The sequence below is a fragment of the Aspergillus lucknowensis genome (assembly GCF_044049455.1).
Source record: "Aspergillus lucknowensis strain CBS 449.75 chromosome Unknown BJX67scaffold_40, whole genome shotgun sequence".
In the NCBI taxonomy this organism is placed as follows: domain Eukaryota; kingdom Fungi; phylum Ascomycota; class Eurotiomycetes; order Eurotiales; family Aspergillaceae; genus Aspergillus; species Aspergillus lucknowensis.
The window spans coordinates 189,092-216,018 of record NW_027263584.1 but is presented as its reverse complement, the minus strand read 5'-3'; the positions used below and the strand labels follow the sequence as shown (position 1 = coordinate 216,018).

Here is a 26,927-nt window from a genome sequence, read left to right as displayed (position 1 = left end):
AAGGTAGCCACCTGAGGGTTGTGAAATACCTGTGCCAAACCGGGGCGGAAAATAGACTGCGCCAATCTCGAAGGGCAGACGCCCCTTATGCGTGCGTCTGACAAGGGCTATGCAGAGGTAGTGCATGTCATCCTGGAACATGATGCCAATGTTAATGCTGCTTTGAACGGGGAAATAACATCCTTATATGCTGCGGCCTGCGACGGCCATCCAGAGGTAGTAAAATTGTTGCTCAATAATGGAGCTGACCCGAACAAGATCGAAAGTGATGGTAAATGGAAGCCCTCTTAAAGCAGCAGCCGGAAATGGCCACCTCGAAGTGGTGACGATACTTCTCGCCAAAGGTGCGGATCACACGATTGTTAATGCAAGTGGGTTGACACTCTTAAATTCAGCAGCCAAAAGTGGAGCTCTTGCTATTGTGAGGGCCTTGCTTAAGCATGGAGCCAAATAGGTCGATCCCGAATAGTTTAGGACAGACGCCACTCTACTCGCAGAGCAGCTGTTCGTGGAACAGGGGACGCAGAAGCTGAATTTTGGGTGGTAGTTATGCTGGTTCTTCTACTCGGGACTGAAACGTGCCTGAGGCGTCAGCACTGTGACATCATCCCCCCCCAACTTGTTACTCTGCGCACGCCAAGAGAACCCTCTTGCAGGACACCATCCCCATTCCCTCCCTCACACCTGCAACTGCTTTCCTTCACCATGTCGTCCGTAAATCAATCGGTTTCTATGGCTGAAGATGATCCTCTCATCCAGGCCCTTCCCCCCGCCACCGATTACCTCACCTATCTCACCTTGCTAGAGTATCAGTTAACCCCCGCTCGCCTACCAATCCTACACAAACTCCTCCAAGATGAGGTTCTGACAACAAATATTGGCTGGGACCTGGTCAAGATGTTGCTTCCCATGTTACCAGAGTCTTCGGCATGCCTGCAAGATGTGGCCCGGCTGGGAAATCCAAGAGAAGTCATCCTACGCGTCGCCGACGCTCTGATGCACCTCCACCCTGTTAGGGAGGATGAAGATGAGGACCAAAGAAAACAGCTACAGGAACAACTTGTGGACGTCGAACCGAATGCCGATAAAAAGTCTACGGCGGAAACGAGGACAATCCCCCTTCATGTTCTCCAGTTCAACACCCTCGTCGCAATGCTCTCCGTTCTTCACACTCGGATCCAAACAAAATCGCCGAGCAGATTCCTTGCAACATCGCTCCAGGCCGCATTGGAGGCGTACACATCAATGCCGACGAATGAGACTACAATTGCACTTCTGGAATTCATAAGAGACGTGTCTCCCACGAAACGGCCCCCGCCACCCCCGAGGGCTCCTAGTGACTCGACCGTGCTGCGTGTTGCAGAAGCGTCTGCTCCAGACCCCGAAGCGGAAGTTACATCGCCCGGTCCGGGTGGTAACGAAGAGACATTACTGATTCAGAGGTTTTTACAATTTGGCCTAATTGAGCTTCTCAAGTCGTACCTGTTGAGCTGTTCGGGCCTAATGGATCCGGGAATGTCGTGGGCTATCCGATTGCAAGAGAAGTTCCATCCAGAGATTCGCATGTTGGGAACTGGCTCGCCTACGTCTGTCTATGCGGACAACAAGCAACTGGGGGAGAGGGATACTCTCACTGCGAAGATTACCGTAGGTATTCCCGGCTTCACAACAATCCCGTGCACTAACCCAAACAGGCGCTCTCTCAAGATCTTGGTTTGACGGACACTGAGCTTTTGAAAGTCGTGTTAAGATCTCCCGAAACACAGCCTCCGCCGTTAGATTTTGAAGAGCATCCGAAGAAAGCCGAAGATATCCCTCTCGAAAGACACGGATCGTTGCTACTCCTCGCCGCCCGGGCTGTGGTTTCGCAACTCTATTCTTCTGGGAAGGCCCCGTCAATCAAGGTTTATCCAGACCTCGCACGCGCTTTCGATAACTTCGTTGGAAGATTCTGCACCCTGGAGGAAGTCGCATTTGAACAGCCACAGGTGTTGCTTGATTCTCTGCTTTCCCTGGCTGTTCTATCATTGCAGCGCCAAATCGAATCACCGTCCAACGAGAATGAGTTTATGGATTTTGTTCTATCACTGACTGCATGTACGGTGCGGCAACCATACACGACAGTGCGGAAAATCCCTGGTACCGTGATTCACAGCCACCCGTCACAGGTTGCTCGTTTCAAGGTGATCAGAAAAGTTCTAGAGGACAACCACTATCGAATACTCAAGGACAGGGCAATTGATTGGCTCAAAGGCGAAATATTGGAAGCAGCCAAAGAGCCCGAAAGTTCGGAACAGAACATCTTCCTCAATTCTCACTACTTCTCCGTGCTCTTCCCTTTTATTTTCGCCCCTCCAGGACTTGACCTGGACGTATCCTCCGACCTCGTCGCAGCTTGGGTTCGGTTCACGCAAACACTGAGCCCAGCCATCCATTCCGCCCTGAATCTTTATTATATCTTAATATCGTCCTCGCAACTCCGCACTCAACTCCAACTTGAGAAAACCTATGTCTACTTCCGCAACCGCTTCCTGGAGCCAGTCAAATCAATCTGCAGTGCTTTCACTGCTGATTTACCTAGTAACGGCGGGGACGGCAAGATTGAAAGTGCGGTCGGCCAGGATATGGTCAAGGTTGGGATCGCGCGGTCTATCAACTTGGTCTTGCACGTTGTGGAACGAGTAGAGGATGCTGTGAGCGAGGCTTTCGTATTGGGGGATGCTGAATTGCAGGAGCCCAGCGCTGATGATATTGCGCGTGTGGATGCCCTTCGCAAAGAGACTTCTATTGAGTAACTTCTAGCCCTGGATGGCTGTATTTTTTTACTAGTATAAAGGATATGACGTCCATAAGAGGACTCACCCCCACAACTTCAAGTGCGTCTCCCTGGTACGAGTATAACTATTTGCACTACCATCTCCTCTCTACAATCTTTGAGATGGGTATAATAGATGAAAGGCAGTATAGAATATTAACCGACCTATCCGAATTTCAATTCAAGCAAGATAACGAACATGATAACACAGACATGACCCTCAAATTCCAACCAACCAAGCCTTGGCCGCAGTCTCAACGGAAACCCGAGAAAGCAAGCCACTCTCCAACCCGCTTGCTTGCCTGATAGACAAAACTCAGGACAACTTTCAATCACAAGATAGGCGGCACATTTTCGATTTGTTAACTTAATGAGAGTCGGATATCACATTGATAGCGATGCGTAGCGAAGCGCAGAGAAAAAAAAACTGGCCAACCAAACATAGTTGATATTGGCTCAGTCATGAGTATTTCTTTTGTTGATCTTTTTCCTTCGTTTTGCTTCGTTGAAAAGGAGGAAGCTCGCGGTCATGCAGCGGTGGAGAGGAAGACGATATTCGGGCTCGTGGAGGAATGAACGTGGTTGAGCAGGCTGACATAGTTGTTCGGCTTGGTTGGATTCATCTTTCACGTTGGTAGAGGAATTTGGGTTGCGAGATCAGGTCATTTCCCGAGGATCATTTACATGACCACGCAGCCGGAGCCGGGGGAAGCTGTGGGGAGAAGAAAGTTCGTGTTAGCGTTTGAACCGGCAGACGGAAGGATTGATACTGGATCTCATCACATCCAAGGGGCTGGGAGAGAGTCATGGGAGATGGAGAAGGGACTGAACTGTCATACCCTTGACGATGGTGGACTGCTGAGCAACTTCTGCGGGAGACATTTTGGGTCAAGAAGATTCAGGGAGATTTTGCGTCAAGCAAAAGATATAAAGAAGCTTTGAAGTGGAGATGAGAGTCAAAGTATGGGTCGATGAGGACAAGGGAGAGTCTGTGGAGGAAAAGTTGACGGTTCTTATAGATCTCTCGTTACTTGTGGGTGAAGGGGTTAAGGAGGGATTGTCCCTGTGTGGTAAATGAAGGAAAGAGAGGGGGAGAGGTAGAGAGTTTCAGTCGAGTCTCTTCAATGCCTCATTCGGTTTTCTTGGAGAATGAGGGAAGGGGCCACAGTGAATGGACAAGGGAATGAACAATCGCACGTGGTTGGCCCACGCGGGATTCTTCGTCTGCGCGTTGAGCAGTGGCAGGGGCTCGGGGCTTGATATTGTTCTTCGAAGTGGGCCAATGAGAGGGAAGGGGGCGAGGGGGGGTTGTATGGAGAGAATACCTAGCTATCAGATCTCTTGGTTCTCGAGTCACTAGATCAGCTCTGGCGATAAAGGGTCCGGCTCCACGTGCAGGGGTGGGACATGGCTGTGTGAAACCTTGAGGAACAGGACGCATGGTATTCAAGACAAAGATCGACGTGTCAGACTATCAGAAGCAAACTTGAAATGCAGGAGAGGAGACGACATTGTGCTGGACGGTGGGATGTCGTTGCATTGACCAATCAGATTGCGAGAGCTTCATATTGTTCCTAAACAACAATATCAATTCCAGGCCAAGAATCCCCAACAAACACAACAAAAACAGGCAGAGGGCCAAAATGAACAAAGAAAGAAGCAGAGACCCAAACTAAGTATAGAGCGGTTCCGTCAATTCGTTCAGCGTCAACCCCGATTCTGCCACATCCTCCTCACACAGGAACATCAATGGCATTTCAACGAGTGTGCCCTTCACTTGACTGAGGAGTTCTTTGACCCGCTTGACGCCGTCGGGCCCGGGGAATTTCTCAGAAACTACGTGTCCGTACTTGTACTGCGCCGGAGGGCCGTCAATTTTCTCGCCAAATGCTTGCTTGTCGGCGTTCTTGAAGTAGTATCCGTAGAACTCCTTGTATGTGGTCCAGTTGCGGACCGTATCATCAGGGACGGAGTGGAATACCTCGCGGAACACTTCGGTGTTCGTGTGAGCGCGCGTATTCCAGAGGCTGAGGAAAGTATCCGCCAGTGGGTCGGCAACGACTTGGCTCTCAGGGGAGTCAAAGTCAAAGTGGTCATTGACATGTTCGTAGTCTTGCGGGGGTAGCAGGCCAAGATGCTTGCGGAAGAGGTGGCGTCGGAGCGAGGCTGCAAACCTACTGGCAGTCCACTGTCTGCCGTTCATGACCGATTGTACCGGGGTAGTGTCTTCAATGAGAACGGCGATTTCCGAATCGTGGTCTCCCAGCTGGGACCGGTCGTTGATGTTGGCGGATCCGCAAATTACGACGCGGTCATCAGCGATCATGACCTGTTTCGTTAGATACTGTAGACCCAGAAGATCGGGAGGATCATTTGACTTACCTTGGAATGGACGTAGAGTTCTTCGGTAACAAACGCGTCGATCTCTGCCTCGCTGGGACCATCCCACGGAATATTACGAAGGTCTGGACCGTTGAGCATGTAGCACGCGCTTACGCTGTTCCATTGTCCAGTGCCGGACTTGGGGCCTGGTGCTGGAGATGGGGCATGGGATTGGTAAACCGCAGAGGTGTCAAAGGCAGGACGATGATCTGGGCCAAACCCTCCACCACCGTACTGAGGCGCCGCCGCAGGGCTAGTATACTTAATTCGGTCATAGTTGCGGAGATTGTAGAAGCGGATATACTCCATTGGGTTGTATCCCTCCTTGGCAATAAGCTCCATGATACTGTTGCCTCCCCTGTTGATGGAGTTGTATTGGAATTCCATAATAGCGCGGGTTCCCAGGGCCGCCTCATCAGCAAGGTCTCCAGCAAAGCAAGGAACGCAGGGAATGACAACAACAATCTTGTATTTCTGACCGGCACGGGCGGCTCGGAGAATACGCTCAACGATAGCAGCACCAATCTTGTTCTTCACCGGCTTCTGTTGATCACCAGTTGCGGTGATGAAGAACTGATTCTCGATGTAGACAAAGTGCTCGCTGTTCCGGATAACTTCCACATACGCGTCGGCGATCGAATGCTCGGTGGAAGTACCGTTACTCCACTTTCCGCAGCTGCGCAAAATCTGGCAAGACATGTTTCCGCGCTGTTGAGGTCGTCCTAGTGCGCCACTTGTGAACCGATCCTGGTACTGATGGATCTGACCGGCCAGCTCTCCGCGAAGGGAATCAATGTTGTCACGGAATCGGCGGGGAACAAAGCTGGAGGTGGACCCGGATCCGTGTCCAGGCTTCTGGCCAGGCCCTCTTTCACGGTCACCCGGACCATCGTCGTAGGGGTTGGGGGCACCGCGCGAGCTGGAGTACGAGGCGTCTTGAGTTGGCTGGGTAGGTGGTGGGGGGAAGTAAGGAGATTGTCCTTGACCGGTGCCTTGAGAGGGGGCTGGTCCCGATGGGGGTGGCGGGAAGGACTGGGTGGTATGAGAATAGCTCTGCTGAGTAGTTGGGGCTGCGGGCTGCGGGGTTCCAGGGTGCGACTGCTGGCTAGTTTGATGCTGGCCAGACTGGTAAGCAGCTTGCTGTTGATTCCAGCTTGGCTGTGGCGACTGGCTAACAGGATGAGGAGACGGCGAATAAGACTGCAGACCAGCTTGGTGTTGGCCGGCCTGGTAAGTAGGTGACTGTTGATGAGAATAAATCTCCTGAGGTGCCTGATTAACAGGCTGCGTGGACGGGGAATAAGATGGCTGGCTAGACTGCTGTTGAGCCTGTTGATAGGAAGCTTGCTGTTGACTGTAGCTGGGCTGAGGCGATTGGCTGACAGGAGGCTGAGGGGGAATATAGGCCGTATATGACTGTTGAGTTGGCTGCTGATGGCCCGGTTGGTGAGGAGCCTGCTGTTGATTCCAGCTCGGTTGGGGTGATTGGTTAACAGGCGGCTGGGAAGATGTATACGTCGACTGCTGGTGCTGGCTAGGTTGGGAAGAGGTTTGCTGCTGATTCCAACTCGGCTGGGTCGACTGCGCAGGAAGTTGCGCCGTGGGCGAATGAGGCTGTTGACCTGGATGCTGCTGTACCCCGGGCTGGGGTTGCTGATGAGGACCCTGCTGATGATGCTGCGACTGATGGGGATGGCCGTAGAGCGCCAATTTCGAGAATCGAGGATCATTTCGGGACTGGTACTTGCTGTCGTAAATGAAGTTCCACCGTTCGACAAACATATGCCGCAGATCTCCCACGGCTGGGCCATGTAAGCTCACTGCTACATCGGACCAACCCATGCGAGAAGTCTGAGTTCTATCCAGTTTGTTCTGTTCTGGGTGCGCAACGTCGGTGAAATCAAGGACCCTAGCGTTGTTATAATCCTGACCGGGGAATACAACGTCACTGGGATTGTCGTGGACATCAGAAATGGCATGGTGGTGAGTGTCCCAGCGTCCGTAGCAAAGGTCCAAGCCGCCCATGAACGCGACTGCCCCATCAACAATACACAGCTTTTCGTGGTGAGCCCAGTATAGAATAACACCCTCGTGAATACCATAGACGCCCTTCATAGCGTCGACGGACATCTGACCGAGCCTAAGTGCATCCAATGACAGGTTTTGAAGCGACGAGGTGATTGAAGAGGTCAACCCTTGACGGTCAGGCAGGTGATCAGGGTGTCGGAATACCGCAATGTTCTGGTGCAGGTCCTCTAGATGGTGTTTTGTGTGGTGCGAAGAAACTGAATCTCATTAGCGCAACTCCTCTATTGGAAATCGGGTTGATGTACGTGTCAGTGCTTGCGTAACCTCCTTGTATACGATGATATTGACCTTGACTCCACGTTGCGCCGCAGAGTGCAGTAAGCGATCCAGCCGATACTGTTCGTTTTTTGCAGGCGGTCGTCGGAGGTAGAGTTCTGGCGATAGCCACCCTGATACCTTTTTAGATTGCGCCCAAGACAAAATTTCACCGGCGTGAGAGAACACTTACAATCCAGGATCCAGATCGATTCTCTGGCGGTCTCCAGTGCCCTGGAAACAGCGTAAAAGTACGAGCATCCGTCAACGTACCACTGCACATCGTTCCCCTGGCGGTCGGGAGCAAAGCTGCCGAATCGGTGTTGCGACTGCGGCTTCGCGCCATATCCAGCGTAGCCTTGGGGATCGATGGCGGTGCCCAAACGCTGGGCCACCTCGCCTCCAAGGTCGGCAACAACCCCCTGGAACTTCCCAAACAAACCAGACATCTTATCTTGCTTCGGGGGCTTTCCCTGGTTCGATGAACCTTGGTTCGGGCCGGGGATACTGTACGACGGAAAGCTTTGTCCGGGGTCCTGACCATGCTGGGCCTGCGGGAGTAATCAATGTGCCATTCACGCCAGCGATTCTGTCGGGATTTATGCGACTCACACCATAGCCGCCTGGGTTATAGTTCTGTGGAGGTGGCTGGTCATGGCCCCCGGGCGGGTGGTTTCCCGGTTGGGGACTCTGATGCGTCTTGTATTTGCTTTTCAACATATTGAAGGTGTCGCCCACGAGACTTCTCGCACTGCCCTCTCCTTCTCCGGCGCGTTCGGAGTCTCCATGATACTGGCCATAAGCTAGGTGGTCCTGGTTGTAAGACATAACCGCGCCGGGGTGGCTTGATCTTGTTTTTTCAGGAGGAGGGAAAGAAAATTGAGCGAGGGGAGGGAAAGGAGAGACGCAAATGATAAAATGTCGGACAAGGAGAGGATGAGCTCCTCTTATGGGTCGTGGACAAAAGGGGGTAAAACTCAACGCCAGCAAGTCATGGTGAGGGGAACGGGGCTTCAGCTGTTGCACCCGTCAGCTTCTCTCCCCTCTCATCAATCCCACTGCCCCGCCATCCTCCACTCGCCGATCCTCGCGAGTTGTCTCGAAAGACCACTCATGCTCCGAGACTCGCAGACGGGAGCCCTTCGAAAGACGCAAGATTTACTGGCTTTTTCTCGATGATGCTGCAGACTTGCAACCCACTGCTCCTCCCACAGACGCCCACTCTCTCTTGCAGAGGACGTGGCAGCCTCAGCAGCATGATCCAGAGCTGAACCACGCAGCCACACCCCTCAGCCCTTCCCAGCCCATCTTAACCATCTCAGGCTAGTCCATCGAGAGACGCGCATGTCCCGATGGTGGGGTGGTTGTGGCTGTGCAAGAATTTGCATGGTCGCAGGCCAGCCTTGGAGGTCGTCCTCGTCCAATTGATGACATTATTGAGAGCCAAGTAATTGACAGCTCGTCAAAATAATTACAGCTGGAACTGGAACCGCCCAACTAAGACCTCGGGAGGCGAAAGGTAAGGAATAAATTTAAACTGCAAATTCTTCGCTTGATTCCTCCTGGCGGCCATTCTTGACAAGCACCCGCCCGCCAATACAGTCGAAAGGGAGAAAAAAAAACATTCAGATTAGCTGTGAGGGAGTACTGTGCATGGACACAGATACCCATCAATCGCCAGGAACGGTGTTGATGCTGGCTGGGGCTGAACAAACTACACCTCTCGCCTTGATGTTTGGCAAGAATTCAAACATTGTGCCAGCCAAACAGATCAAAGGACGGCCCGATGCAGCCCATTTATTGGCTAAATTCTACACAACAAACCAAGCAAACTCTCCAAACCATCCAAGGTTCCCATGAAATTGTGCGATTTGATGCATATAAATACGTAGATCCAGTCTCTGCTTCTAATGAGTGGTCTGTCGCCAGACTTGCAGTCACGAAACCGGTCCCATCCAAGCTGGTATCTTCCAAACGAGTCATCCTCTCCCCAGCGCTCATACGCCCAGTCGACACTCACAATGGCATTCGACGGCAAGAAAATAGGCGCAAAATTTGCTAGGTTTACTATTCTCCAAACTAGCTACAAAACTGTTGCCGCGCATGATATCCGCGCGGACTTTATTATCCCCAAATCAGTGGACGTTCGGAAAAAGAGTCCAGTCATTGTGCGGTTTCACGGCGGTGGCTTGGTGGGTACTTGAACAAATCCTGTAGGCCCGCAAGGCTGCTGCTATAAATGCTACTAATATATTCCCAGAGCACCGGAGACTCACTCTATGAGCCCTGGTTCCCGAAATGGCTGCTTGAGCTAGCGGAGTCCTCTTCAGCAATTATCGCCTCGGCAAACTATCGGTTCCTCCCTGAAGTTACAGGAGCCGACGTCCTCGATGATGTGGATGATTTCTGGTCTTGGCTACATTCGAGAGAGGCAGCTTCTTTCTTGGGTTCCTCCGTATCTGGCCTTCAGCTTGACCTAGACCGTGTTATCACAGCGGGCGACTCTGCAGGCGGGTTACTGAGCGTCTACCTTGCTATTTCGCACGCAGGCGACATCCGTTCCGCAACGGCGGCGTATCCGTCCCTGCACTGGGACGATCCTCCCATATGGGCTGTCCCTACACCCGACGCAGATACAGCCGCCTCCGTCATTGCGGCACATCTCGAGAATTTGGGGGGACATGGAGTTCAGTCATCCGATCCTAGCCTCGCCCGGGCTCCTTTGTCAACAGCGATAACACAGGGCCACCGCGGACCGGACTTTTACTTCCGTGGTGCGAGTGAGTCGGCTCGGCGGGGTCGTCTCAGCCAGCTTGGTAGACTGGATGAACCCGACGTGCGGCTACCCCGCGGTGGGCTGGTGATTCTGCATGGCAAAGATGATGTTGTGGTTAAGGTTGGAGCGAGTGAGAGGTTTGTTGACAAGGCGAGACGTACGTTACAGGGGAGGCAGGGAGGTGATCGAATTGTGCTGCAGCTCAGACCCGGGGATCATGGGTTCGAAGTTGATGCATCTATCGAAGAGGAGTGGTTGAGGTCGGCGCTGGAGTTTGCAGTGGAGACTTGGTTGAATTAGTCTCTTCTTCTCTCTGTTTGCAATTGACATATTGGAGCGTTTACTCCCAAATATTCCGCGGGTTGCTAGTAGTTAAAAGGTCGGGAACTGCCGCTGGAGTATCTCCTGAACACCCAGAGGATAATTGGCGGGCTGCAGCGTATGGTCTAGGCCCAACACAATGTTGCGAAGGGGTACCCAGACTGGCATATGCGCCGACTTGGTTCAAGTAATTCCACTGTGCTGTTGCCGGTAGCTATTTGGTCATGATTGTGGTTGTTCTACGCTGTCATCAGCATTGTATGAGTGGGATCCATGCTGAATGTTTCTGGCATAGTCCATTGGAGGCATAAGGGCCTACATTTCTTGTAAGATACAAATAATCAGTTGAATATGACCATAGATGGTTGAAAGTGCCCCGCGCAGAACTGTTTCCTTCTCTTTATCGAATGCCCCTCGCAGGTGGAACTACCCCGCACGTATTTGGAGAACCGTGCGATAACCCAGAGATAACATCATTCCCTATAAAACACCCACACCCCTTCAACAAATCTGCGTAGCTATTGATCCTCCCTGCCTGATCTCTGCTCACTAAATTTACTCCTCCATGTCTGTCGCAACTCTTGATGTATGGCACCCCTACAGGAGGCCATCTATCATATTAACAATGAACAGACCACCCAGCACCCTTATCTCCCCGCTGCTTCAGCAACTCTCTTCAAAGCTAAGGCTACGAAAACCTTGAGCTTCGAACAGATTGCGCAGCACATCGGTCGCAATGAGGTCGCCGCCGCCGCCATCTTCTATGGCCAGGCCAAGGCGTCTCCCGAAGATATCGAGAAGCTCTCCTCGCTTCTTGACATCCCTCACGACCTTTTGAAGGAGCAGCTCTCGGGATTCCCAGATCGCGGCCGCTCCGTCGAGATGCCTCCCAAGGAGCCGTTGATCTACCGTCTTTACGAAATTGTGCAGAATTACGGATATGCGTACAAGGCGGTGCTGAATGAGAAGTTCGGGGACGGGATCATGAGCGCAATCTCGTTCTCGACGAAGGTGGAGAAGGAGACGGATCAGGATGGGAATAACTGGGCTGTTATTACGTTGAGGGGCAAGTGGCTGCCTTTCTCGAGGTTTTAGGGGTTGTAAATGTGCTTAGATGGGTCAAATTGAAGAGGGTGGGATATTATTTGAATCTGAGATGGAATTGTTTCGGGGTAGTCCAAAAGTGACTAACAGATTGAATATCGTGCTTTATCTACTGTGCTAGGTTAAGCAATTCGTTCCCGTTTCTCTCTAAAACCTTTTCTCCTCCTGATTCACCATCCCCGCAAAGTATACTAAGACACTCTTCCCTTTTGCTCATTCTATCCCTTCCCGTCAACCTTCTTCTGCAAAGTCCTTTCTTCGCCTACTCTTTCGACACCCACGCAAGATGAGGAATACTACAGCCCTCAAGCTGAAGATAGAGACATCCCCGGTCTCCAAGCCGGTGATTGAGATGCCCTCTATCAAAATTGAGCCCCAGGCATCCTCAAGCGAGAATGCCGTCGTGGAAAGTCCCTTGAACGATGAACCCAAGCCGCCTCCTAAGATTCACTGCACCTATCCCAACTGCTCATCTGTTTTCTCCACCATCAACGAAATGAATAAACACAAAAGGACGGATCCAGAGCATGAATACTGCGCCAAATGCGACCTAGATTTCGAAACCCAAGAGCAGCTACTCATCCATATGATCAAAACCAAGAAGCACATCGTCTGCCCTGTCTGCGGGATTGAGTATCAGAGCGAGGGAGGTCGTGACGCCCATATTCGCCTGGTAAGTACGGCCTGCTTCCCTCTCTGGTGATTAGATTTCGATATAACCAGGCTACGGGTTGGATAGTTCCATCGTACCGCGCAGAACCTCGTCTGTTACGGCTGTAAGATGACATTCAGAAGCGCTTCCGGCCTCATGCGTCACATCGAAAACGGCGAGTGTCCCGAAATCACTCAGGATCAGCTCCAGTTTGAACAATCCAAGAGGATTTTGCTGAAGGAGGCTCTCGATGTTGCATCAACTGTGGGCCTTCCCCTCCCTCGGGCGGAAGAGGGCTCTGGGAGCGATAACGAAGAGGCTGGAGGAGTTCCCATCACTCAGTCTCTTCTGGAAGCAAATCGTGAGGCAATGGCAAACCAGCCTATGTTCGGAGGCAACGACGAGGACACTACTGTTTCTACACAGCTTGTGGATAAACACTGGCCAAAGCTCGCGCGTCAGGGAGATACGGGCCTTGAGGATGCTATGAGTGACTTGATGGTGTTTACCCAGACATCCACAAGCAAGAACAGAGACGGTGACCAGGAAAGTACTAGCTGGAAAGGAAAAGGACGAGAGCTGTCAATTGCCGGTTCGGAGTTAACCTACAGAAGCCATTCAACCACCGTGTCGACTATTGAGCCTCCCGACCCAGCTATCCAACTGCGGCAAATGTATAAAGACTGGAAGCCCGAAAATTTCTTCGACCCGTTCACCGGCGAATATGTCTGTGCCTGTGGGAAGAGGTGCCGCACTGAAAAGGCATTCGAACAACATGTTCTTAGTAAAAACAAAGGAAACCGCAGGATGCAGTGCGTATTTTTCAATTCTTCAGGTGTGTACAAGCACTAATATTATAGGTGTCCCGGCTGTCTTCGTACCTTCAAGTCAACTGCTGCCCTTATCGCGCATTGCGAATCATCCTCTACCCGCTGCGATGTAAACGAGGGAAACCAGTATGCGCAGATTATCGATGAAGTGAGTGGTGGGATGATCCGTATGGTAGGATACAACGAGGATGGCACTCAGAAATACGAAGCTGGAGAGGTGGAGCTGAAGAAGACTGTCACTATCGGCACCAAATGGTGTGCTATCGACAGGGAGTTGATTCTGAAATCCCCATGGTAATACTTTAGTAGTATACTCGGGGTATAGTAAGAGCAGATATACTTGAAGCAGCTCATGAAAGCATTTGAATGGTTACGTTAAGAATTTATTGAACAACATCTCGGCAGGGTATAATCAACGGGCTTCCGAACTGCCGCATGCCTATAACTCACTACCAACTCAACCCCCTGTATTTTCTTCTTGCTCTTAATGGATTTCTATCAGCAACAGCAAATATCACAACACTCAAAGCAAGCAATGCCCGCGCAACTATCCGATCGTGCATTAGCAATTACCTCCGAGAATATGACAAAGTCAAGAACTTACAGGCCACAGCAGAATCCGGCCCCACCTCCACCACGCAACTGCATCCGCATCTGTTCTGGCTGAGCCTGAAAGTAACGTCAGCACCTCAGCTCGCAACCAGAGGACAAAACCAAAGAGTCATACCGGCTGCTCGGTGACAACATGCTCCGTCGTCGGAGCATTAGGCCTCCCGGGTTGAACCATCGTTACCGTGTTCGGGTCGAAAACTGGTTCTTGATTGTTTGTAGACTCAGATGAGTCCTTGGATTTAAAGAGATAGACGGGGTTCAAGGAGACCATTGTGTTGGCAGAGCGGTTGGGTGGATATTGAAGTCGATTTGGTGGAGAAAAAGGCAACTGGATGGAGGGAGGATATATTCAAATGAAGCGTCACAGATATGAAGCGAGAAATCTGGCGCAAAATAGGGATCCGATCCTCTTATAAGGGCCCAGGGGTCTCGACCAACTCGGTTCAGTCCCTGCTCAAAACTATTTTAGTTTCAGTCTTGTCCATCGAAGAGGTGAAAAGGCAAGCCACGCGGCTGGAACGGCACTTTGAAGAGAGTCGAAGATCGAAAATTCGACTGCCTCCAGTGGATGCACATGTGGCTCCACTCAGCTGACTCCTTGACAGTGGGTGATGATCATGTCATGAAGATCCCCAACCACCGACGGCGTCCTCGTCTTCGCGTCTTCAGAACGCATGGACGGTGGTCGATCTTGTCTATCACGAGGCTTGGGGTGGCACACCTTCCACCATCGGGCCCCATTAACCCGTCTCGAAACTTGTGAACCTGAAAACCCAGGTCCGAGGGAGAAAGCACACATCCTCGGACCAGGAAACAGACAAGGGCTGTTTCCATCTGCTAGGCAGCGAGATTTTGGCTCGCAAATTAGAAGCGAGCGAAAGACTCAGCCTTGGCTAAGCTTCGCGCGGTGGGCCGTGCTCAGCGGGGGGTTTTCTGCGGATCGGGCAAAGATGATCATGGCGCTCAGAATCTCCCTGGATTGCATAAGTCTCTGTCTCTCGACTGCTGATGTCCAGGGATTTTGTGCAGGACAAGGCGATTGGAAATTGAGTATCTGCATGCAGGCTTCCTCAAGATGGGTCAACTGGGCTCCAGGGCTGATTGTTGGTGCCGTCGATTTGGATTGAGGTTTTGCTTTGTCTCCTTGCCGCCGAGTCTCAGGTTGTGGCTGAATTCGTGATGTGACTGCGTATAATATCGCCTCTTCTTTATTATTTTGAATATACAGGTCAAAGCTGAACATGGGATTCAAACGTCAAATGGACGGATATCATGATTGCGAAATCACATGACAATCTCTGCCGAGATTCGGCCGATCGCCGACCAAAAAGTGACCTCACCAACTCAAAGCTCTTAATCGCAACAGCAACCGTCGAATAAACACCTGATACTGCTGCGCGTCCCGATCTAAGCTACGGACCCAATCCAACAAAGCTCAAAAGAAGGGGGTGGAACAAACAATGCCCGAAGAAACAACCCAAACCTCGCGGGAAGCCGACTTCCAGCGCTTCAAAAACTACGCTGCGATCACCTTCCTCGTCGCCTCGCCGGTCCTCATTGCCCTCCCTCCCCGAAAACTAGACCACCTCACCGTCCTCCTCACAACCGCCTTCGCCTTCTCCGCAAACCACCTCACGCGCGAACACACGGGGCGGAGTATCGTCGATCGCATCGAGTCGCGTCTTGCGTACACGAATTCATCGCCGAAGTCCCCGTCTTCGACTTCATCGTCATCGTCGTTTTTGGGAATTGGAGATCTGCCGAGTGAGCGGGCGAAGCAGGTCCAGGAGCGGTTACGGGCGGCCCGCGAGGGGAGGATGAAGGAGGAAGGCGTCCCGAAGGAGGAGATGGAGAAGTTAAAGGCACGGCAAACTCAGGAGAAAGGGGTTCTACAGAGAGCTTGGATGGGAAATGAAGAAGCCGGTTGGAAGGAGAGGAGGCTTCAAGAGGAGCAGAAGGCGTTGGATGAAGGAAAGGGGTACGGGGATTTGATCAAGGAGCATATCTGGGAAGTGTGGACTTGGGGCGAGAATAAGAAGAAAACGGAGGAGAAAAAGAAAGACGAGTAATTGTATATGATGACATAGGATGACTTGTACATTATGCGGGTCTGTGTGTATAACATGGGGTTGGGTGTATATACGGCGCTTGGCGGTGATGATATCCTCGTGGTCACCCAAGTCTCACGGACATATGAGATTTCGAGACATGTTCTCTGGCGTACTTCGCAGGGACAGCTGATTCTGCAAGGTTGTCGATTTTTGATCACCCTTCATGGTTGGACTTCTTCGTCCCTCTTGTCAAGCGCCAAGGTCCGCAACCGGAGACCAACGTTCGCTCAGTCGACTCGGGCTTCCAGTCATCCCTTCCCAGTCTGGATATCGGAACTTCACGGTTCAGAACTGAAGGTCGACGAACTTTCCAAGGGGAGCTGCGAAAATATCACTACCTCCGCCCTTCTCCATTTTGCCAGCTTCGAGATTCGGCAACCATGAGTCCTTCACATTCGCTCGGAGAGATCCATTATCAAAATCCCGGTGCTTTCAGCAACCTGCGATCTCGTTTCAACTCACCTGGTGGATCCAGCAATCGATTCAAGAGTGTCCATTTCCACGCGGCGGATCCTACCAACGGGGCAGCCTTGCCGACCCCCTTCCAGCCGGCAACGACCCTTCACCAAGAACCAAGATCCAGACCAAGATTGATGCCATTGTCGACTCTGGCAGCGTAAGGACCTGCTCCCCCGAGGTCATCCCACGTGTAAGGCAGGGTGATTGCGTTGAGGATGCGCGGTGGAATGCAAAGGAAATTTGAGTATGCTTGGGATGAGGCAGAGAATAGCATCAAAGACCCGTTTCGCCTGGTGGTTCGCCTGCTTCAAGCACAGCGGAGTCTCTCGGGAGGATACCAGCAGATACTCTGCGCAGTTCCCGAGCCCAACGAAGTTACTCAAGTTGCCACGGGGTTTTACATGTTGTGGCTGACTGCTGGTCAGATTCGGGGAACAAAAATCTGGAGAATACGAATCTAGACTCGAAATTTATCACCAAACAGAGGATAACTTACTTTCTCCGTCGAGTTTCACACGCCAGCAAAAATGCTGCAGGCCACGCGAACCTACTATTCCCACCAGTCAATCCACCCTGGCCCTCATGCAATTCGGAGCAAGAGTTCCGCAGCTAACCCCGCAATACGAGTTTTTATCCCCAGTCCGTCTTGGATCTGGTAAAGAATATGCTTGGCGCATCTCTTGATTTAGCCTGCTGATCTGGATACGAGAATCACATAGCATTCACCTCCACAATTTCCAATATGGAGCGGTTCGCATTCGCGTTTTCGAAAGCAAGCAGAGACTCACCTCTCGCCGAACCCAGAATTGGCACTATCGCAGTGAGACAGCTTCTCTCACCCATCGCCAGAACGGACCGGACATCCGTGCTCGATATACTCGGTAGCTGGCAAAGAAGAGGTATAAATACCAGCACGCCTTCAACCTTTGAAATGGGGTTCTTCATCATTAAGATCCAGCCTGATCAAGCTCAAATACCTTCTATATCAACCATATTTTCGTTTCCAACGAGGTGTTCGCAATCGCAAACATGAAGTTCACTGCCATTGTCGCCCTTGCCCTCGCGGCCATCGCCGTTGCCTCTCCCGTTGCCGAGCCCAATCTCGAAAAGCGTACGCCTTACACCTCACTTTCAGATCGAGGCCTCAAGTTGCCGATCATGCGGCATGCTAATGGATGACACAGGCTCTTGCAAGAGCGACTGCGCCAACCTCGCCTCGAGTTCGTGCAAGGCTAGCTGCACCGCGAACGCTTGCTATATTGCTTGCTACGAGGCGAAGTACAAGGAATGCGTGGCTGATTATTGCTAGAGGTGAATTTGGCTAAAGTGGACCAGACATGTGGGGGATGTTCTCTACCGTTGCTCGAAGAAGAAGGGGAAGGTGGGCTGGGGATGAGAAGGATGGGATAAATGCCTGTACATAGTAGTCCCGAAATTAGGGCTGGTGCCGTCAACCAGACGGTTAGATTGAGTGAATCTACTGCTGTGGATTGGTGCTGCGTGGCTCGTTTTCATGAAACTGATGACACAACTCCTGAGGAAGAGGCCCTTGTCAACAAACACTGCAGGCTAAGCAAGATGTCTGTTTGTGTCCGGAGGTAGAGATAGTCCAACTCCTAGCTCCTACCATACCGAAGAAAAGATATGTCAAACAACAAATGTATTAAAAAGTATGAAGTCAGACTATGAAGTCAGGAAATCAAATTTTCAAGTGATCTATACCAATTACGCTCAGTCAAGCAGAGGATATCAGAACATAGAAAATAGAAACTTCGAAAATCCAGAAATCCCTCCCAACGCCGTTACCAGTAAGGACTTCGTAACGTCGCCCACTTCACTCCAGCTAGTAAGGCAGAACAGCAGCCACAACCGCCGCAACAAGCGCAACACCAACACCAGGCTTCAACATCCCAGCGGCATCATCATCATCGCCATCCCAGAAATCATCCCACCCATCCTTGACATCATCGCCGAAGTCCTCAATGCGGTCGAAGACATCGTCGTCGTCATCATCGTCATCGTCATTGTCATCGTCATCGTCCCACGAGCAGTCGTCGCCCTCCGGGCAGCATCCCCACCGGCCGTTGTCCTCCTGGCACTCCTCGTCCCGCGGACACCCGCCGGAGACTTCGGAGGGACAGCAGTTGTAGTCCTCTGGGACGCAGGCGCTTCCGCACTGGCGCTCGTCGCTGGCGCAGGAGACGTCGTCGTCCTCGTCGTCGTCGTCTGGGCGGGGGGAGCGCGCGAGGAGATTTGCGGGGGATTGGCCCGGCCCACGGGCCATGAGCGGCTTCATGGGGGTTGGGCTGCGCTTGAGGATGGCATTGTTGGTTTCAGCGGCGAGGTTGGGGGTTGCGAGGGCCGCGAGTGGAGAGAGGAGGAGGGTGAGGGAGATTGCGGTGAGGCGCATTGTGTTGTAGTTTGGGGGATCGAGGAGATAATTAAGACAGTATAGACGGAAGGCAGATATGAGGCAGAGAGGATTGTTTGATTGTGATTGTGATTTTGAGTGTGAGTGTGAGGAGATACCCAGATGAAGCGACTCCCAGGGTCCTTATATGTACCAACCTGCTCCCCTTCAACTGAAGCCCTTCACCTCGTCGTCGCCCTCTCGATGACCACAGATCGGCTCATACATCTCGAAATGAGACAAACCCAGCGCTGACTAGGCCCAAACAGGCAATTATGAGGCAGGCTGTGCAGGGGACCAGCGAGGCGACGCCGCTCAGCCCTGTGCCAAGCAGAGTGCCAAGTGCGCTGATCCTCCGCCGTCCCCAATGAAAGCAGCTTCAAATCTCATGCAAATTTGCTGGATTTTTGAGTCTTCCTTGGCTTCATCTTCAAGTGAGGATCTTCTTGCCCCGCTAAACTCGTTCCGGCGTTTTGCTGCGCTTTGGGCTGGAGTTGACTTCACTTTCGTCTCTTCTCCAAAAGAGCGGAGGGTAAGGCTGAATTGGCCGTGAAGTTCCGCAACGCGGTAATTTTATGCTTCTCTCACAGAGAGCGAGACGAATCCAGGGCCGCCATTTCGCTGGTAAAGGTGCAGCTGAGTCGGTGCCTGCCTTGGCAGAGACCAGGATCAGGGACTTGGTGACAGACGACAGGTTGCTCCGCCCCGTGAAGAGATCAAGTTCCCTGAAAGATCGATACGACAATGCCGGTGCCTGAACCACGTCGTTCGTGTGATCTGCATAATGTGGGCCTGTGGCGTCCTCTGGGTGCGGATTGCTGTCCGCTTTCAAGGTAATTCAGGGCAGAAGAAAGGGTGTTGTCAGTTTCATACGCTATAAGGGCAGATGAAGACGAGAACGTCGGATGAGTCGCCCACAACCGTTGGTCCATCTAGGAAATATCTTACGCAGCTACTTCTACACGTCCAGCTACATCAAGAAAATGAACATGTCAAAGGAATTATTGATTCCAATTTATATAATCGAGATCACGGAGAGGAGAGAGCGTATCACCCCCATCAGCAGCCACAACCCCGTGCACTGAGCTGTGACCACCTAGGGTGGTGTCGGAGCGGATGGAAGAGAAACAGTACATGAAGGACATTAAGCAGGATAACAAAGACACTTCATAAAGTGGAGAGATCCCCCCATTTGGGTCTGTGGATAGACACAGGGAAACGTCCAAGCCGCAGTCTTTGTGCATACTTGGTAAAAACCTGGTCGGGATCATACATGAATCAATAAATATAAGGTAAAGAGGAAGAGGAGGGAGATGTAGAGAGGAGAGAAGATATCCCCAGTTGGGATCTGAAACCCTAATATCCTCCGCTGGCAGTGGCGAGAGTGGCCAGCTCCCGCCAACTACCGACCTTTGTTGGGGTTGTATCGTCGGTTCGATACGGAATGTGGAATTGCGGCGTAGTTGGTGGATTGATTGTTGATATTATTGCTATACACCATGAGCCTCACTCGACCTAGACGTGACGTGCGAGTTGCCAGCTGCGCAGTCCGACAATGGTTGGCCCGGCCATCACCCCCGTTTGGGAGGAGCCAGCGGCTATCCTCAACCTTAGCTGCCATTCCATCTGAGGGATTTCTTGGTCTCATGGTGTTGACTTTGTTGGTTTGTGGTTATTTCGGAGCTCGGCATGCTGTTTGGTTTACAAGGAGAGAATTTCGTCAAACGCCCTTTCGAGGGCGGCGATTTCGAAGTCGGTGACCAATGAGGCGGGGAAATCGGTCATTTCGGTGTCGATGTCGGTGATGTCAGGCATCACCGTGTCGAGTTCGGTGGGTTGTTGCTCGAGCTCTTGTTGTTGTTGGCGTTCTTGTTGTTGTTGGCGGCGGACGACTTGTTGGATTCGTCGCCACTGTTCTTTGGTATAGAGGTATGGCATGCCAGTCATAGTGGAATCGCCGTCCTGAGCTTGTTAGCTCATGTATACATGTATGTAACCTTGTAGTTGAGGTACCTACATGATCGACAGCGCGCCTAACGGGTGGGCGATAGTTTTTACGGGAGAAGGCCGCCTGTCCAGAGCGGTTGTCTTTGTGGATGCGGTAGTTATTGTTTTGGTTGTTTTGTGGGTGGGGGTTGACTCGAGGAGGGTAGGCGTGCTCACTGCCTTGATCTCTCCTCCAGGTGCGCGCGGAGTTGGCAGGAGCAGACGCGTTCCGCTTGTTGTGTCCTCGGTTGTAGCGAGGTTCCGGACCCTGTAGTCTGTCAGTCAGTCTGTACAAGCCCTCACTGGGTGGGGAGTATACATACCTGGCTACGGTTGTTGTAGTTCCCAGCTCCGCGACCCCAACCCTGGCGAGGGGTGGAAGGTCCTGCCCCGGCCATTTGACCGGAGGGGTTGAAAGAAGAGAAGGAGGTATTTGGCGAGGTGGACATGATGAATTAGGTGGAGAAGAGGCGTCAAGAGTCAAGCAAGATGTATCAACTAGGTGGACAAGGATTCCACAGAGCTTGGTCCTGCTTCGAGGCTTATTCTCGATAACGGATCTGCAATAAAATCAAATTTAACAATTTTCGGATATTTTCGCTTGTGGGAGATCAAGCTTTTTTTGAGAGGTTTTAAAATTCAAAAACAATTAAAAGCAACGTTTCGATTTGGGCTCTTTTCCCGCAGGTACTTTACTTCTTGTGGGTGATTGTGAGGTGGTCGACGTGGAAGGGTGATAATCTTGTTGTCTTGAGCACGTTCTCGGGCGGATTTCAAGAAAGGCGTTATTGTTTGAGAAGTCTTCTTTCCGCGAGCAGTGGTCAATGATGTTTATGGAGCTGGCGAACAGTGGAAGAGAGATGGAGAGAAAAGAAGAGAGAAGGAATCAAGGGCCAGGATGAGCAGTATTTATGCCCCAGAGCCTGCCCTGGATAGAGCACCTTCAGGAACCAACTCTATTTCCATTCTGACTCTTTCGACTCAAATAAGCTCTCGGGAGATTGACAGGGTTCCTGCAGGAAAGCTTAATCTGGGCGAGACCGAGAGCGACTGAGGGCAGGCACAGCACTTGATTGGCGGATCCTAGAGGTACATGTCGCTAAAAAAGGACTTGTGACCGTAGGAAAGCAACGGCTGGATAGGAGCAGAGAACCAAGACTCGATACCTTCAATTCCGCCGCCATGCATATATCTTGACCATCTCACGCGATGAGACAAATGACCGGTACACTCCTCCGGTGACTCAGTCTTCCTCCCCATCATCACCTATTCACATTCTCGCTGAGCTTGAATTTCTTCCGGGGCTTCGTTCCGGCCAGAGAAGATGAACTCCCATTAGAAGCCAGGTTGTCTCGTTCTCGCTTGCGTTTCTCAGGTCCAGCATCACGCTTCCTCCGCTGTTCCTCCTTGATTTCCAACCGCCGCTGTACCTCATCGGAGATATCTTCAGTCTCCAAGGACACCGGAATAATATCCCGAACATCCTCGTCGTCGCCAGGAACAGTAAAGCCCGTCCGTTTGCGTTTCAGACGCTGGGCTTCTGCCAGCAGCGGCTCCCGGACCTCAGCCTCCTTCTCGACGTCATCGTTAGAAAGTCTCTGTCGCTTTCTTCTCCTCGATTGGGCTACCCCAGTACCACCCTTCGACGGCGGTACATTGGAACGAGAATTGTATGAATCACTTGCTGGCGCCCTCGAAGAATCGGGATCTCTGATAATTCCTATCCAGCGATTAGATTTTCAATCCTGGTTTATTTTCGCCCATCAGGGCAGAGTTTGATCTCGAGTGACGTAATGCATGACCAGGAAAGTATACTCACGCGGTATCTATTTTTGTCCAGGTTAGCCAGCTGTGCCTAGGCGGAGGCAAACTTGGATGAAGACGTAGGGGTGAGTTCGACTTAAACTTACGATATGCTTTTTGGCGGTTTCAAACTGGAGGAAGAGCTTATTTGTCCTGTCCAGCATCGACGAGACTAGCCTCGACGTCTCGGGATCGGAAGCAACTTGGCTTCCCAAAGTCTGCAGCATCCTCGCATGCGCCGAGAGAACAGATTCGTGCTGGGTACAAAGCTAGTTTCGAGGTTAGCAAAATTCCCAGCCAGCTAACTCGAGAAAGGTTCCAGATCAAAGAATCGAGAAGTGGCATAATGACTCCTTGTTTAATGGTAGGCGCTGAAGGATTCGCTCACCTCTGGCCATGAAACTCGGAACTCGGGCGAAGTTCCGCCATTATGACTCTCCGTCTCATCGCGCACTTCTTCGACCGTCGGATTTAATCGTCGACGAGCCTGGTCCAGCGACATATTGTGGGAATTTGGCAGTCGAGCTGAAACTGACGTCGGATTAAAGTCTGATTTGCTTCACGCCTTGGGGAATCCATTGCCACGCCGGGACTTCTGTTCCTGACTAGCCGCGCGGATCACTTTGCCAAGGAAGGGTTGCTGCGCGTGTGCGCAGAGACAGAGGACTTCCGGGATTAAAATCTATTCCGAGGTCCTGCCTCTTGTACCAGGATATACCGTAATTATATTCGATTCAATAATGTATCCATACGATGCTATCCCAATGCGCGGGTCCCAAACGCCAAAAGCAAACAAGGGTAATATTACAAAATAGCTGAAGATCACCACGCTCCAGGATCAAAATCAAAACGAGACAGCTCCTTCTGAGCATCTTCCACGTCCTTCTTCGCCTTCATCCGCATATAGAAAATAGGACAATCCCTCGACGAGCAAATAACCTCGCAGTGGAGACTGCCCTGACACCGCTGACATTGGGTCCAAAGTCGGCCGAATCTCACTTCCAAGTCCGACATCTTGTTCAGGCTTTTCGTGTACAGCTCGCCCATACGAGGACGGCAGTTGTCGCAAACCGCTCCGGCCGCAGTATCCTTCCCGGTCAACGGTTTTTTGCAACCGAGGCAAGTCTGCGTCTTCTTGGTAAACTTCATTAGGCCTCCCATTGTTGGTGCCGCCATTGCGATGGATCGAGTATGTTCACCGTGAAGCAGTTGGTTAGCTTTCTTCTCTCCCAGAATAGGTTCGAAGATACGGCCCAGGGGATTTGCAAGCTGGTTATCGAGGTAGTATCTTGTGTCAATTGGAATATTGTTCTCGAGCACATAAATGGGATCTTCAGACTTCTCGTAGTTCTTAGACCCGGCACCCTTGACGATTACGTACGCAACACGATCACCAAGAGTAGGTGCAGAACCTGCGTCGCGTTTCTTCATACGCTCAGCAAGCTCGACGTGTGCTTGCTTCGCCGTATAAGAATCCTTGGTCAGGGCTTTTGTGATCACCAATTTCGACATATCGATCTTGTTCTGCAAAAGGTCGGATATGGTGTCCTTGACGTACCTAAAAAGAATGAGTAACGATAGTAAGTGATGGAGAGGGGGGGAGGTGGACGTACTCTTGGGCACCATCGACATCACGGTCAATAAGGATTCGATGCAGCACCGTCTCAATCACGTTCTGCACAAGTAAGCAGTTGTCTCGGCGAACAGTTTCAATGCCCTTCGTATCCATTTTGTCGTATTTTTTCGTGTTTGTCCAGTAGAGACCTGCATATCGCTTCTTGTTGATGAGAAGGTATGGAAAGTACACCTTTTCAAACTCCAGTTTGATCGGCTTTGGGAATTTCGATGAGACATATTCAGAAGCTTCCTGTCCGAGTTTCATTGCGTCCTCAAGTTCCGTGACGCCGAACTTCACCATGACCGAGTCGGTGTCACCGTAAACCACTTTTGCGTCGTGGGAATAACCGTTCGCGATAGTATATCGAGCTTCAACTTCTTGTTTCGTCTTTTCAATCATTTTGCGGCCATAGCTGGTTGTGCTACTTGCGATCGGCAAGCAAGGCAACTTTCCCACCGTAGCACCGGTAAGACCGTAGACACTATTAGCGCTGATTTTCAAAGCGAGCTGCCGTCCGTTCAAGACTGCTTTTTTGAATGGATCAGTCTCCATGGCAAGCTCCTTCTTCGCTCGCTTTCTTGCGCCCAGCAATTCTTCCAAAATCTGTGACAGAAGGCCTTTGCGTATTTTAGGCGTACAGAACATATCTCCGTTGGGTGTGACAATATAGTCTTCGTCTTGTTTGAGATTAGCAGCACTATTCTTGTTGAGCAAGGTAGTGTAGCATAAGTTGTGTGCCTGAATGATAGAAGGGTAAAGAGAGGCAAAATCAAGCGTAGCGATCGGCACATTATAATAATCACGGACAGGTTCGATGACAGTGGCGCCTTCGTAATCTTGCTCGTCGGTTGACTTGATATTCGGAATCACTAGTTGCTGTTCCAGTGCCTTGCGATAAAGCTGACTCAGAAACTTGACTTGTTGACCGCGAGAAAGCAAAAAATTGAATGGAACGCCAGTGACTCTTGCCATCTCGGTGTAGTTGACAAGACACATCAATTTGTCCATTAATCTTTGGGGTAGGTATGCATCCTTGAGGCAGTACACGGCAAGACGGCGTCTTGAATCCGGCGTTCCGTTGTAGAGCTCGGTAATCATTGTGTGATGAACATCTTCCTTCTGTTCTTTGAGAAATTCGTAGGACACTGAGTTGAGCGTATAGCTCCGCAGATGATAATCTCTTTGAATCAGCTGCAACAGATCTAGCTGGATTCGGCCATTGGTGTTTGTTGACTTCGTGTCACGGTTGCCCATCTGCTTGCTTGAGAACTTTGCCTCCTTGGACTCGGATCTCATACCGTTCAAACGGGTCCAAAACGGGAAACCCGTGCATTTGAGGTGCTTGGCTCGGTCCAGCAAATAGGGGAAGTCGAAGTTGGCGGTGTTATACCCTATAATGACATCAGGATCGACCTTTTGGAGAAAATCGCGCCAGGCCATAAGCATTTTCTCTTCTTCTCTGAATTCCAAGATCTGGGTATTGACGATCAGGCTGCATGTATTCAAAACGAATACATTGCGGATGAATGGCTTCGACTCTCCGTAGCGGGTGACGACGTTGGCAATTTGGATGACCGGATCTTGGTTCGGCTCGGGGAAGATCCCCTTTCGTCCCGCACACTCAATATCGAAGGAGAGAATTCGCAAAGGCGCCATCTTAGCCCAGTCACCAACTGGAGCATGAGCAATAAGATTACGGTAGTCGACACGCGCCTCGAGCTGACAATTTGAGACCTTTTCCGAAGGGGAATAGAGATGGTACTTCCCCGCCGCCGCCTCGACCCACGACATGCCTTGAATGTCTGTATCAATCATGAACCTGAGTAGGTATTGTATATTATCAAAAGTCAGGATCCCAGGTTCAGATTTGTTCCACAGCCCTTTGTAGTTAAGCAACTGGCCAGGTGCTTCCAGTGCGGTTCGCAACTTCGAGATATTCTTGGGCTCCGTCACTGTAATCTTAAGATAGTAGCTCTTTTTATTTCCTTGAAAGCCGTAAATATTCTCTCTCATGGTTACTTGAACTGAATCAACGACCGAGGGGAATTGGCCAAGTTTCGTATTGAGGAAGGACGTGTAAGGGACGCAGTCGTCTTTCGTGAAACCAACGGGTGCCGCAATATAGAGATAGTGTTTAAATCCGGTAACGTGAAGAAGCACTGACTGTCCAGCCTGTTCGCAAAGTTAGAAACGAGGCCGAGAATTAAAGGTGAAAAGAATACCTCAGTGACGCCGAAAAGCCTAATGGCCGGTTGGCCTCCCAGCGCCGTGCCCTCTTCCGCATCGATCTGCTGGAAACAAATGTTTTCCTTCGCTGGATCAAATTCACCCAGTGGAGGCCGCTCCCATTGCTGGTCCTTCTCTGAGTTGTTCTGCTTCAAGCCGCTGATGTCTTGGGTCAATTTTTCAAGAACCTCCTCCTCGAATTGACTCTTCTGCGGCTGACTCGAGCCAGTTTTTCTTTGCCCATTCTGGATTCTCGGACTCGGTCTAGCGGGAGCATCGACATCAATCCTTCGCTTCTTCAACGCGCCAGGCGACTGCAAGACGTTGCGGGGGGTGTTCGTTGCATCGCCCAGAACCCGCTTCTGGGGCATGGCAACAGCTTCAGTCATGACAGTTGGTCATAGAAATCGCAGTGACAATAAACTCGAGCGATCATGAAGCACGAAATGCAAGAGATCAGTTCAAATCCCAGGTTCGAA

At 51.3% G+C, this 26,927-nt stretch overlaps 13 protein-coding genes across 13 annotated transcripts; 7 read left to right on the top strand and 6 right to left on the bottom strand.

Annotated features, from left to right (window-relative positions):
* Window positions 1–705: 705 nt before the first annotated feature.
* BJX67DRAFT_383765 (uncharacterized protein) lies at window positions 706–2,795 on the top strand (the record flags this gene model as incomplete). Its single annotated transcript, XM_071033521.1, has 2 exons — window positions 706–1,647; window positions 1,695–2,795. 2 exons carry the CDS (start codon window positions 706–708, stop codon window positions 2,793–2,795), a joined length of 2,043 nt encoding a protein of 680 aa, XP_070883492.1.
* Window positions 2,796–4,371: 1,576 nt separating this feature from the next.
* Window positions 4,372–8,670, bottom strand: pld2 (putative phospholipase D (PLD)). The gene is made up of 5 exons (XM_071025764.1): window positions 8,153–8,670; window positions 7,734–8,091; window positions 7,531–7,674; window positions 5,198–7,482; window positions 4,372–5,144 (listed from the first exon to the last, which is right to left on the bottom strand). The coding sequence occupies exons 1-5, from the start codon at window positions 8,366–8,368 to the stop codon at window positions 4,488–4,490; spliced, it is 3,660 nt and encodes a 1,219-aa protein (XP_070883491.1). The 5' UTR covers window positions 8,369–8,670; the 3' UTR covers window positions 4,372–4,487.
* Window positions 8,671–9,561: 891 nt separating this feature from the next.
* BJX67DRAFT_383763 (uncharacterized protein) lies at window positions 9,562–10,616 on the top strand (the record flags this gene model as incomplete). Its single annotated transcript, XM_071033520.1, has 2 exons — window positions 9,562–9,732; window positions 9,801–10,616. 2 exons carry the CDS (start codon window positions 9,562–9,564, stop codon window positions 10,614–10,616), a joined length of 987 nt encoding a protein of 328 aa, XP_070883490.1.
* A 505-nt stretch (window positions 10,617–11,121) lies between these two features.
* On the top strand, window positions 11,122–11,894 carry cyn1 (putative cyanate hydratase). The gene is made up of 2 exons (XM_071029848.1): window positions 11,122–11,223; window positions 11,271–11,894. Exons 1-2 carry the CDS (start codon window positions 11,203–11,205, stop codon window positions 11,730–11,732), a joined length of 483 nt encoding a protein of 160 aa, XP_070883489.1. The 5' UTR covers window positions 11,122–11,202; the 3' UTR covers window positions 11,733–11,894.
* A 133-nt stretch (window positions 11,895–12,027) lies between these two features.
* Window positions 12,028–13,521, top strand: BJX67DRAFT_383761 (putative C2H2 finger domain protein; the record flags this gene model as incomplete). Its single annotated transcript, XM_071033519.1, has 3 exons — window positions 12,028–12,414; window positions 12,481–13,205; window positions 13,254–13,521. 3 exons carry the CDS (start codon window positions 12,028–12,030, stop codon window positions 13,519–13,521), a joined length of 1,380 nt encoding a protein of 459 aa, XP_070883488.1.
* Window positions 13,522–13,823: 302 nt separating this feature from the next.
* Window positions 13,824–14,106, bottom strand: BJX67DRAFT_383760 (uncharacterized protein; the record flags this gene model as incomplete). The annotated part of the gene is made up of 2 exons (XM_071033518.1): window positions 13,824–13,892; window positions 13,951–14,106. The coding sequence occupies 2 exons, from the start codon at window positions 14,104–14,106 to the stop codon at window positions 13,824–13,826; spliced, it is 225 nt and encodes a 74-aa protein (XP_070883487.1).
* A 130-nt stretch (window positions 14,107–14,236) lies between these two features.
* On the top strand, window positions 14,237–15,128 carry BJX67DRAFT_221531 (uncharacterized protein). The gene has a single exon (XM_071025758.1). It carries the CDS (start codon window positions 14,510–14,512, stop codon window positions 14,960–14,962), a length of 453 nt encoding a protein of 150 aa, XP_070883486.1. The 5' UTR covers window positions 14,237–14,509; the 3' UTR covers window positions 14,963–15,128.
* Window position 15,129: 1 nt separating this feature from the next.
* Window positions 15,130–16,262, top strand: BJX67DRAFT_221514 (uncharacterized protein). The gene has a single exon (XM_071025757.1). It carries the CDS (start codon window positions 15,296–15,298, stop codon window positions 15,902–15,904), a length of 609 nt encoding a protein of 202 aa, XP_070883485.1. The 5' UTR covers window positions 15,130–15,295; the 3' UTR covers window positions 15,905–16,262.
* A 1,172-nt stretch (window positions 16,263–17,434) lies between these two features.
* BJX67DRAFT_383758 (uncharacterized protein) lies at window positions 17,435–17,714 on the top strand (the record flags this gene model as incomplete). Its single annotated transcript, XM_071033517.1, has 2 exons — window positions 17,435–17,516; window positions 17,590–17,714. The coding sequence occupies 2 exons, from the start codon at window positions 17,435–17,437 to the stop codon at window positions 17,712–17,714; spliced, it is 207 nt and encodes a 68-aa protein (XP_070883484.1).
* Window positions 17,715–18,248: 534 nt separating this feature from the next.
* BJX67DRAFT_383757 (uncharacterized protein) lies at window positions 18,249–18,815 on the bottom strand (the record flags this gene model as incomplete). The annotated part of the gene is made up of 1 exon (XM_071033516.1): window positions 18,249–18,815. The coding sequence occupies one exon, from the start codon at window positions 18,813–18,815 to the stop codon at window positions 18,249–18,251; it is 567 nt and encodes a 188-aa protein (XP_070883483.1).
* Window positions 18,816–20,516: 1,701 nt separating this feature from the next.
* Window positions 20,517–21,250, bottom strand: BJX67DRAFT_383756 (uncharacterized protein; the record flags this gene model as incomplete). Its single annotated transcript, XM_071033515.1, has 3 exons — window positions 20,517–20,777; window positions 20,833–21,069; window positions 21,125–21,250. 3 exons carry the CDS (start codon window positions 21,248–21,250, stop codon window positions 20,517–20,519), a joined length of 624 nt encoding a protein of 207 aa, XP_070883482.1.
* Window positions 21,251–21,656: 406 nt separating this feature from the next.
* On the bottom strand, window positions 21,657–23,236 carry BJX67DRAFT_221428 (uncharacterized protein). The gene is made up of 4 exons (XM_071025756.1): window positions 22,993–23,236; window positions 22,712–22,873; window positions 22,621–22,627; window positions 21,657–22,521 (listed from the first exon to the last, which is right to left on the bottom strand). Exons 1-4 carry the CDS (start codon window positions 23,104–23,106, stop codon window positions 22,064–22,066), a joined length of 741 nt encoding a protein of 246 aa, XP_070883481.1. The 5' UTR covers window positions 23,107–23,236; the 3' UTR covers window positions 21,657–22,063.
* A 190-nt stretch (window positions 23,237–23,426) lies between these two features.
* Window positions 23,427–26,837, bottom strand: BJX67DRAFT_373867 (DNA-directed DNA polymerase delta POL3; the record flags this gene model as incomplete). Its single annotated transcript, XM_071031458.1, has 3 exons — window positions 23,427–24,162; window positions 24,218–26,394; window positions 26,445–26,837. 3 exons carry the CDS (start codon window positions 26,835–26,837, stop codon window positions 23,427–23,429), a joined length of 3,306 nt encoding a protein of 1,101 aa, XP_070883480.1.
* Between the last annotated feature and the right edge of the window lie 90 nt (window positions 26,838–26,927).

Bases quoted from the DNA above. Each gene is read 5' to 3' on its own strand.
- pld2 (XM_071025764.1), bottom strand. From the start codon at position 8,368: ATGTCTTACAACCAGGACCACCTAGCTTATGGCCAGTATCATGGAGAC. The intron at 8,092-8,152 runs GTGAGTCGCATA...TTACTCCCGCAG, and splicing joins ATAACCCAGGCGGCTATGGT to GCCCAGCATGGTCAGGACCC. The intron at 5,145-5,197 runs GTAAGTCAAATG...CTAACGAAACAG, and splicing joins AACTCTACGTCCATTCCAAG to GTCATGATCGCTGATGACCG.
- cyn1 (XM_071029848.1), top strand. From the start codon at position 11,203: ATGTCTGTCGCAACTCTTGAT. The intron at 11,224-11,270 runs GTATGGCACCCC...AACAATGAACAG, and splicing joins TGTCTGTCGCAACTCTTGAT to ACCACCCAGCACCCTTATCT.
- BJX67DRAFT_221531 (XM_071025758.1), top strand. From the start codon at position 14,510: ATGGACGGTGGTCGATCTTGTCTATCACGAGGCTTGGGGTGGCACACC.
- BJX67DRAFT_221514 (XM_071025757.1), top strand. From the start codon at position 15,296: ATGCCCGAAGAAACAACCCAAACCTCGCGGGAAGCCGACTTCCAGCGC.
- BJX67DRAFT_221428 (XM_071025756.1), bottom strand. From the start codon at position 23,106: ATGTCGCTGGACCAGGCTCGTCGACGATTAAATCCGACGGTCGAAGAA. The intron at 22,874-22,992 runs GTGAGCGAATCC...CCTCGAAACTAG, and splicing joins TCCGAGTTTCATGGCCAGAG to CTTTGTACCCAGCACGAATC.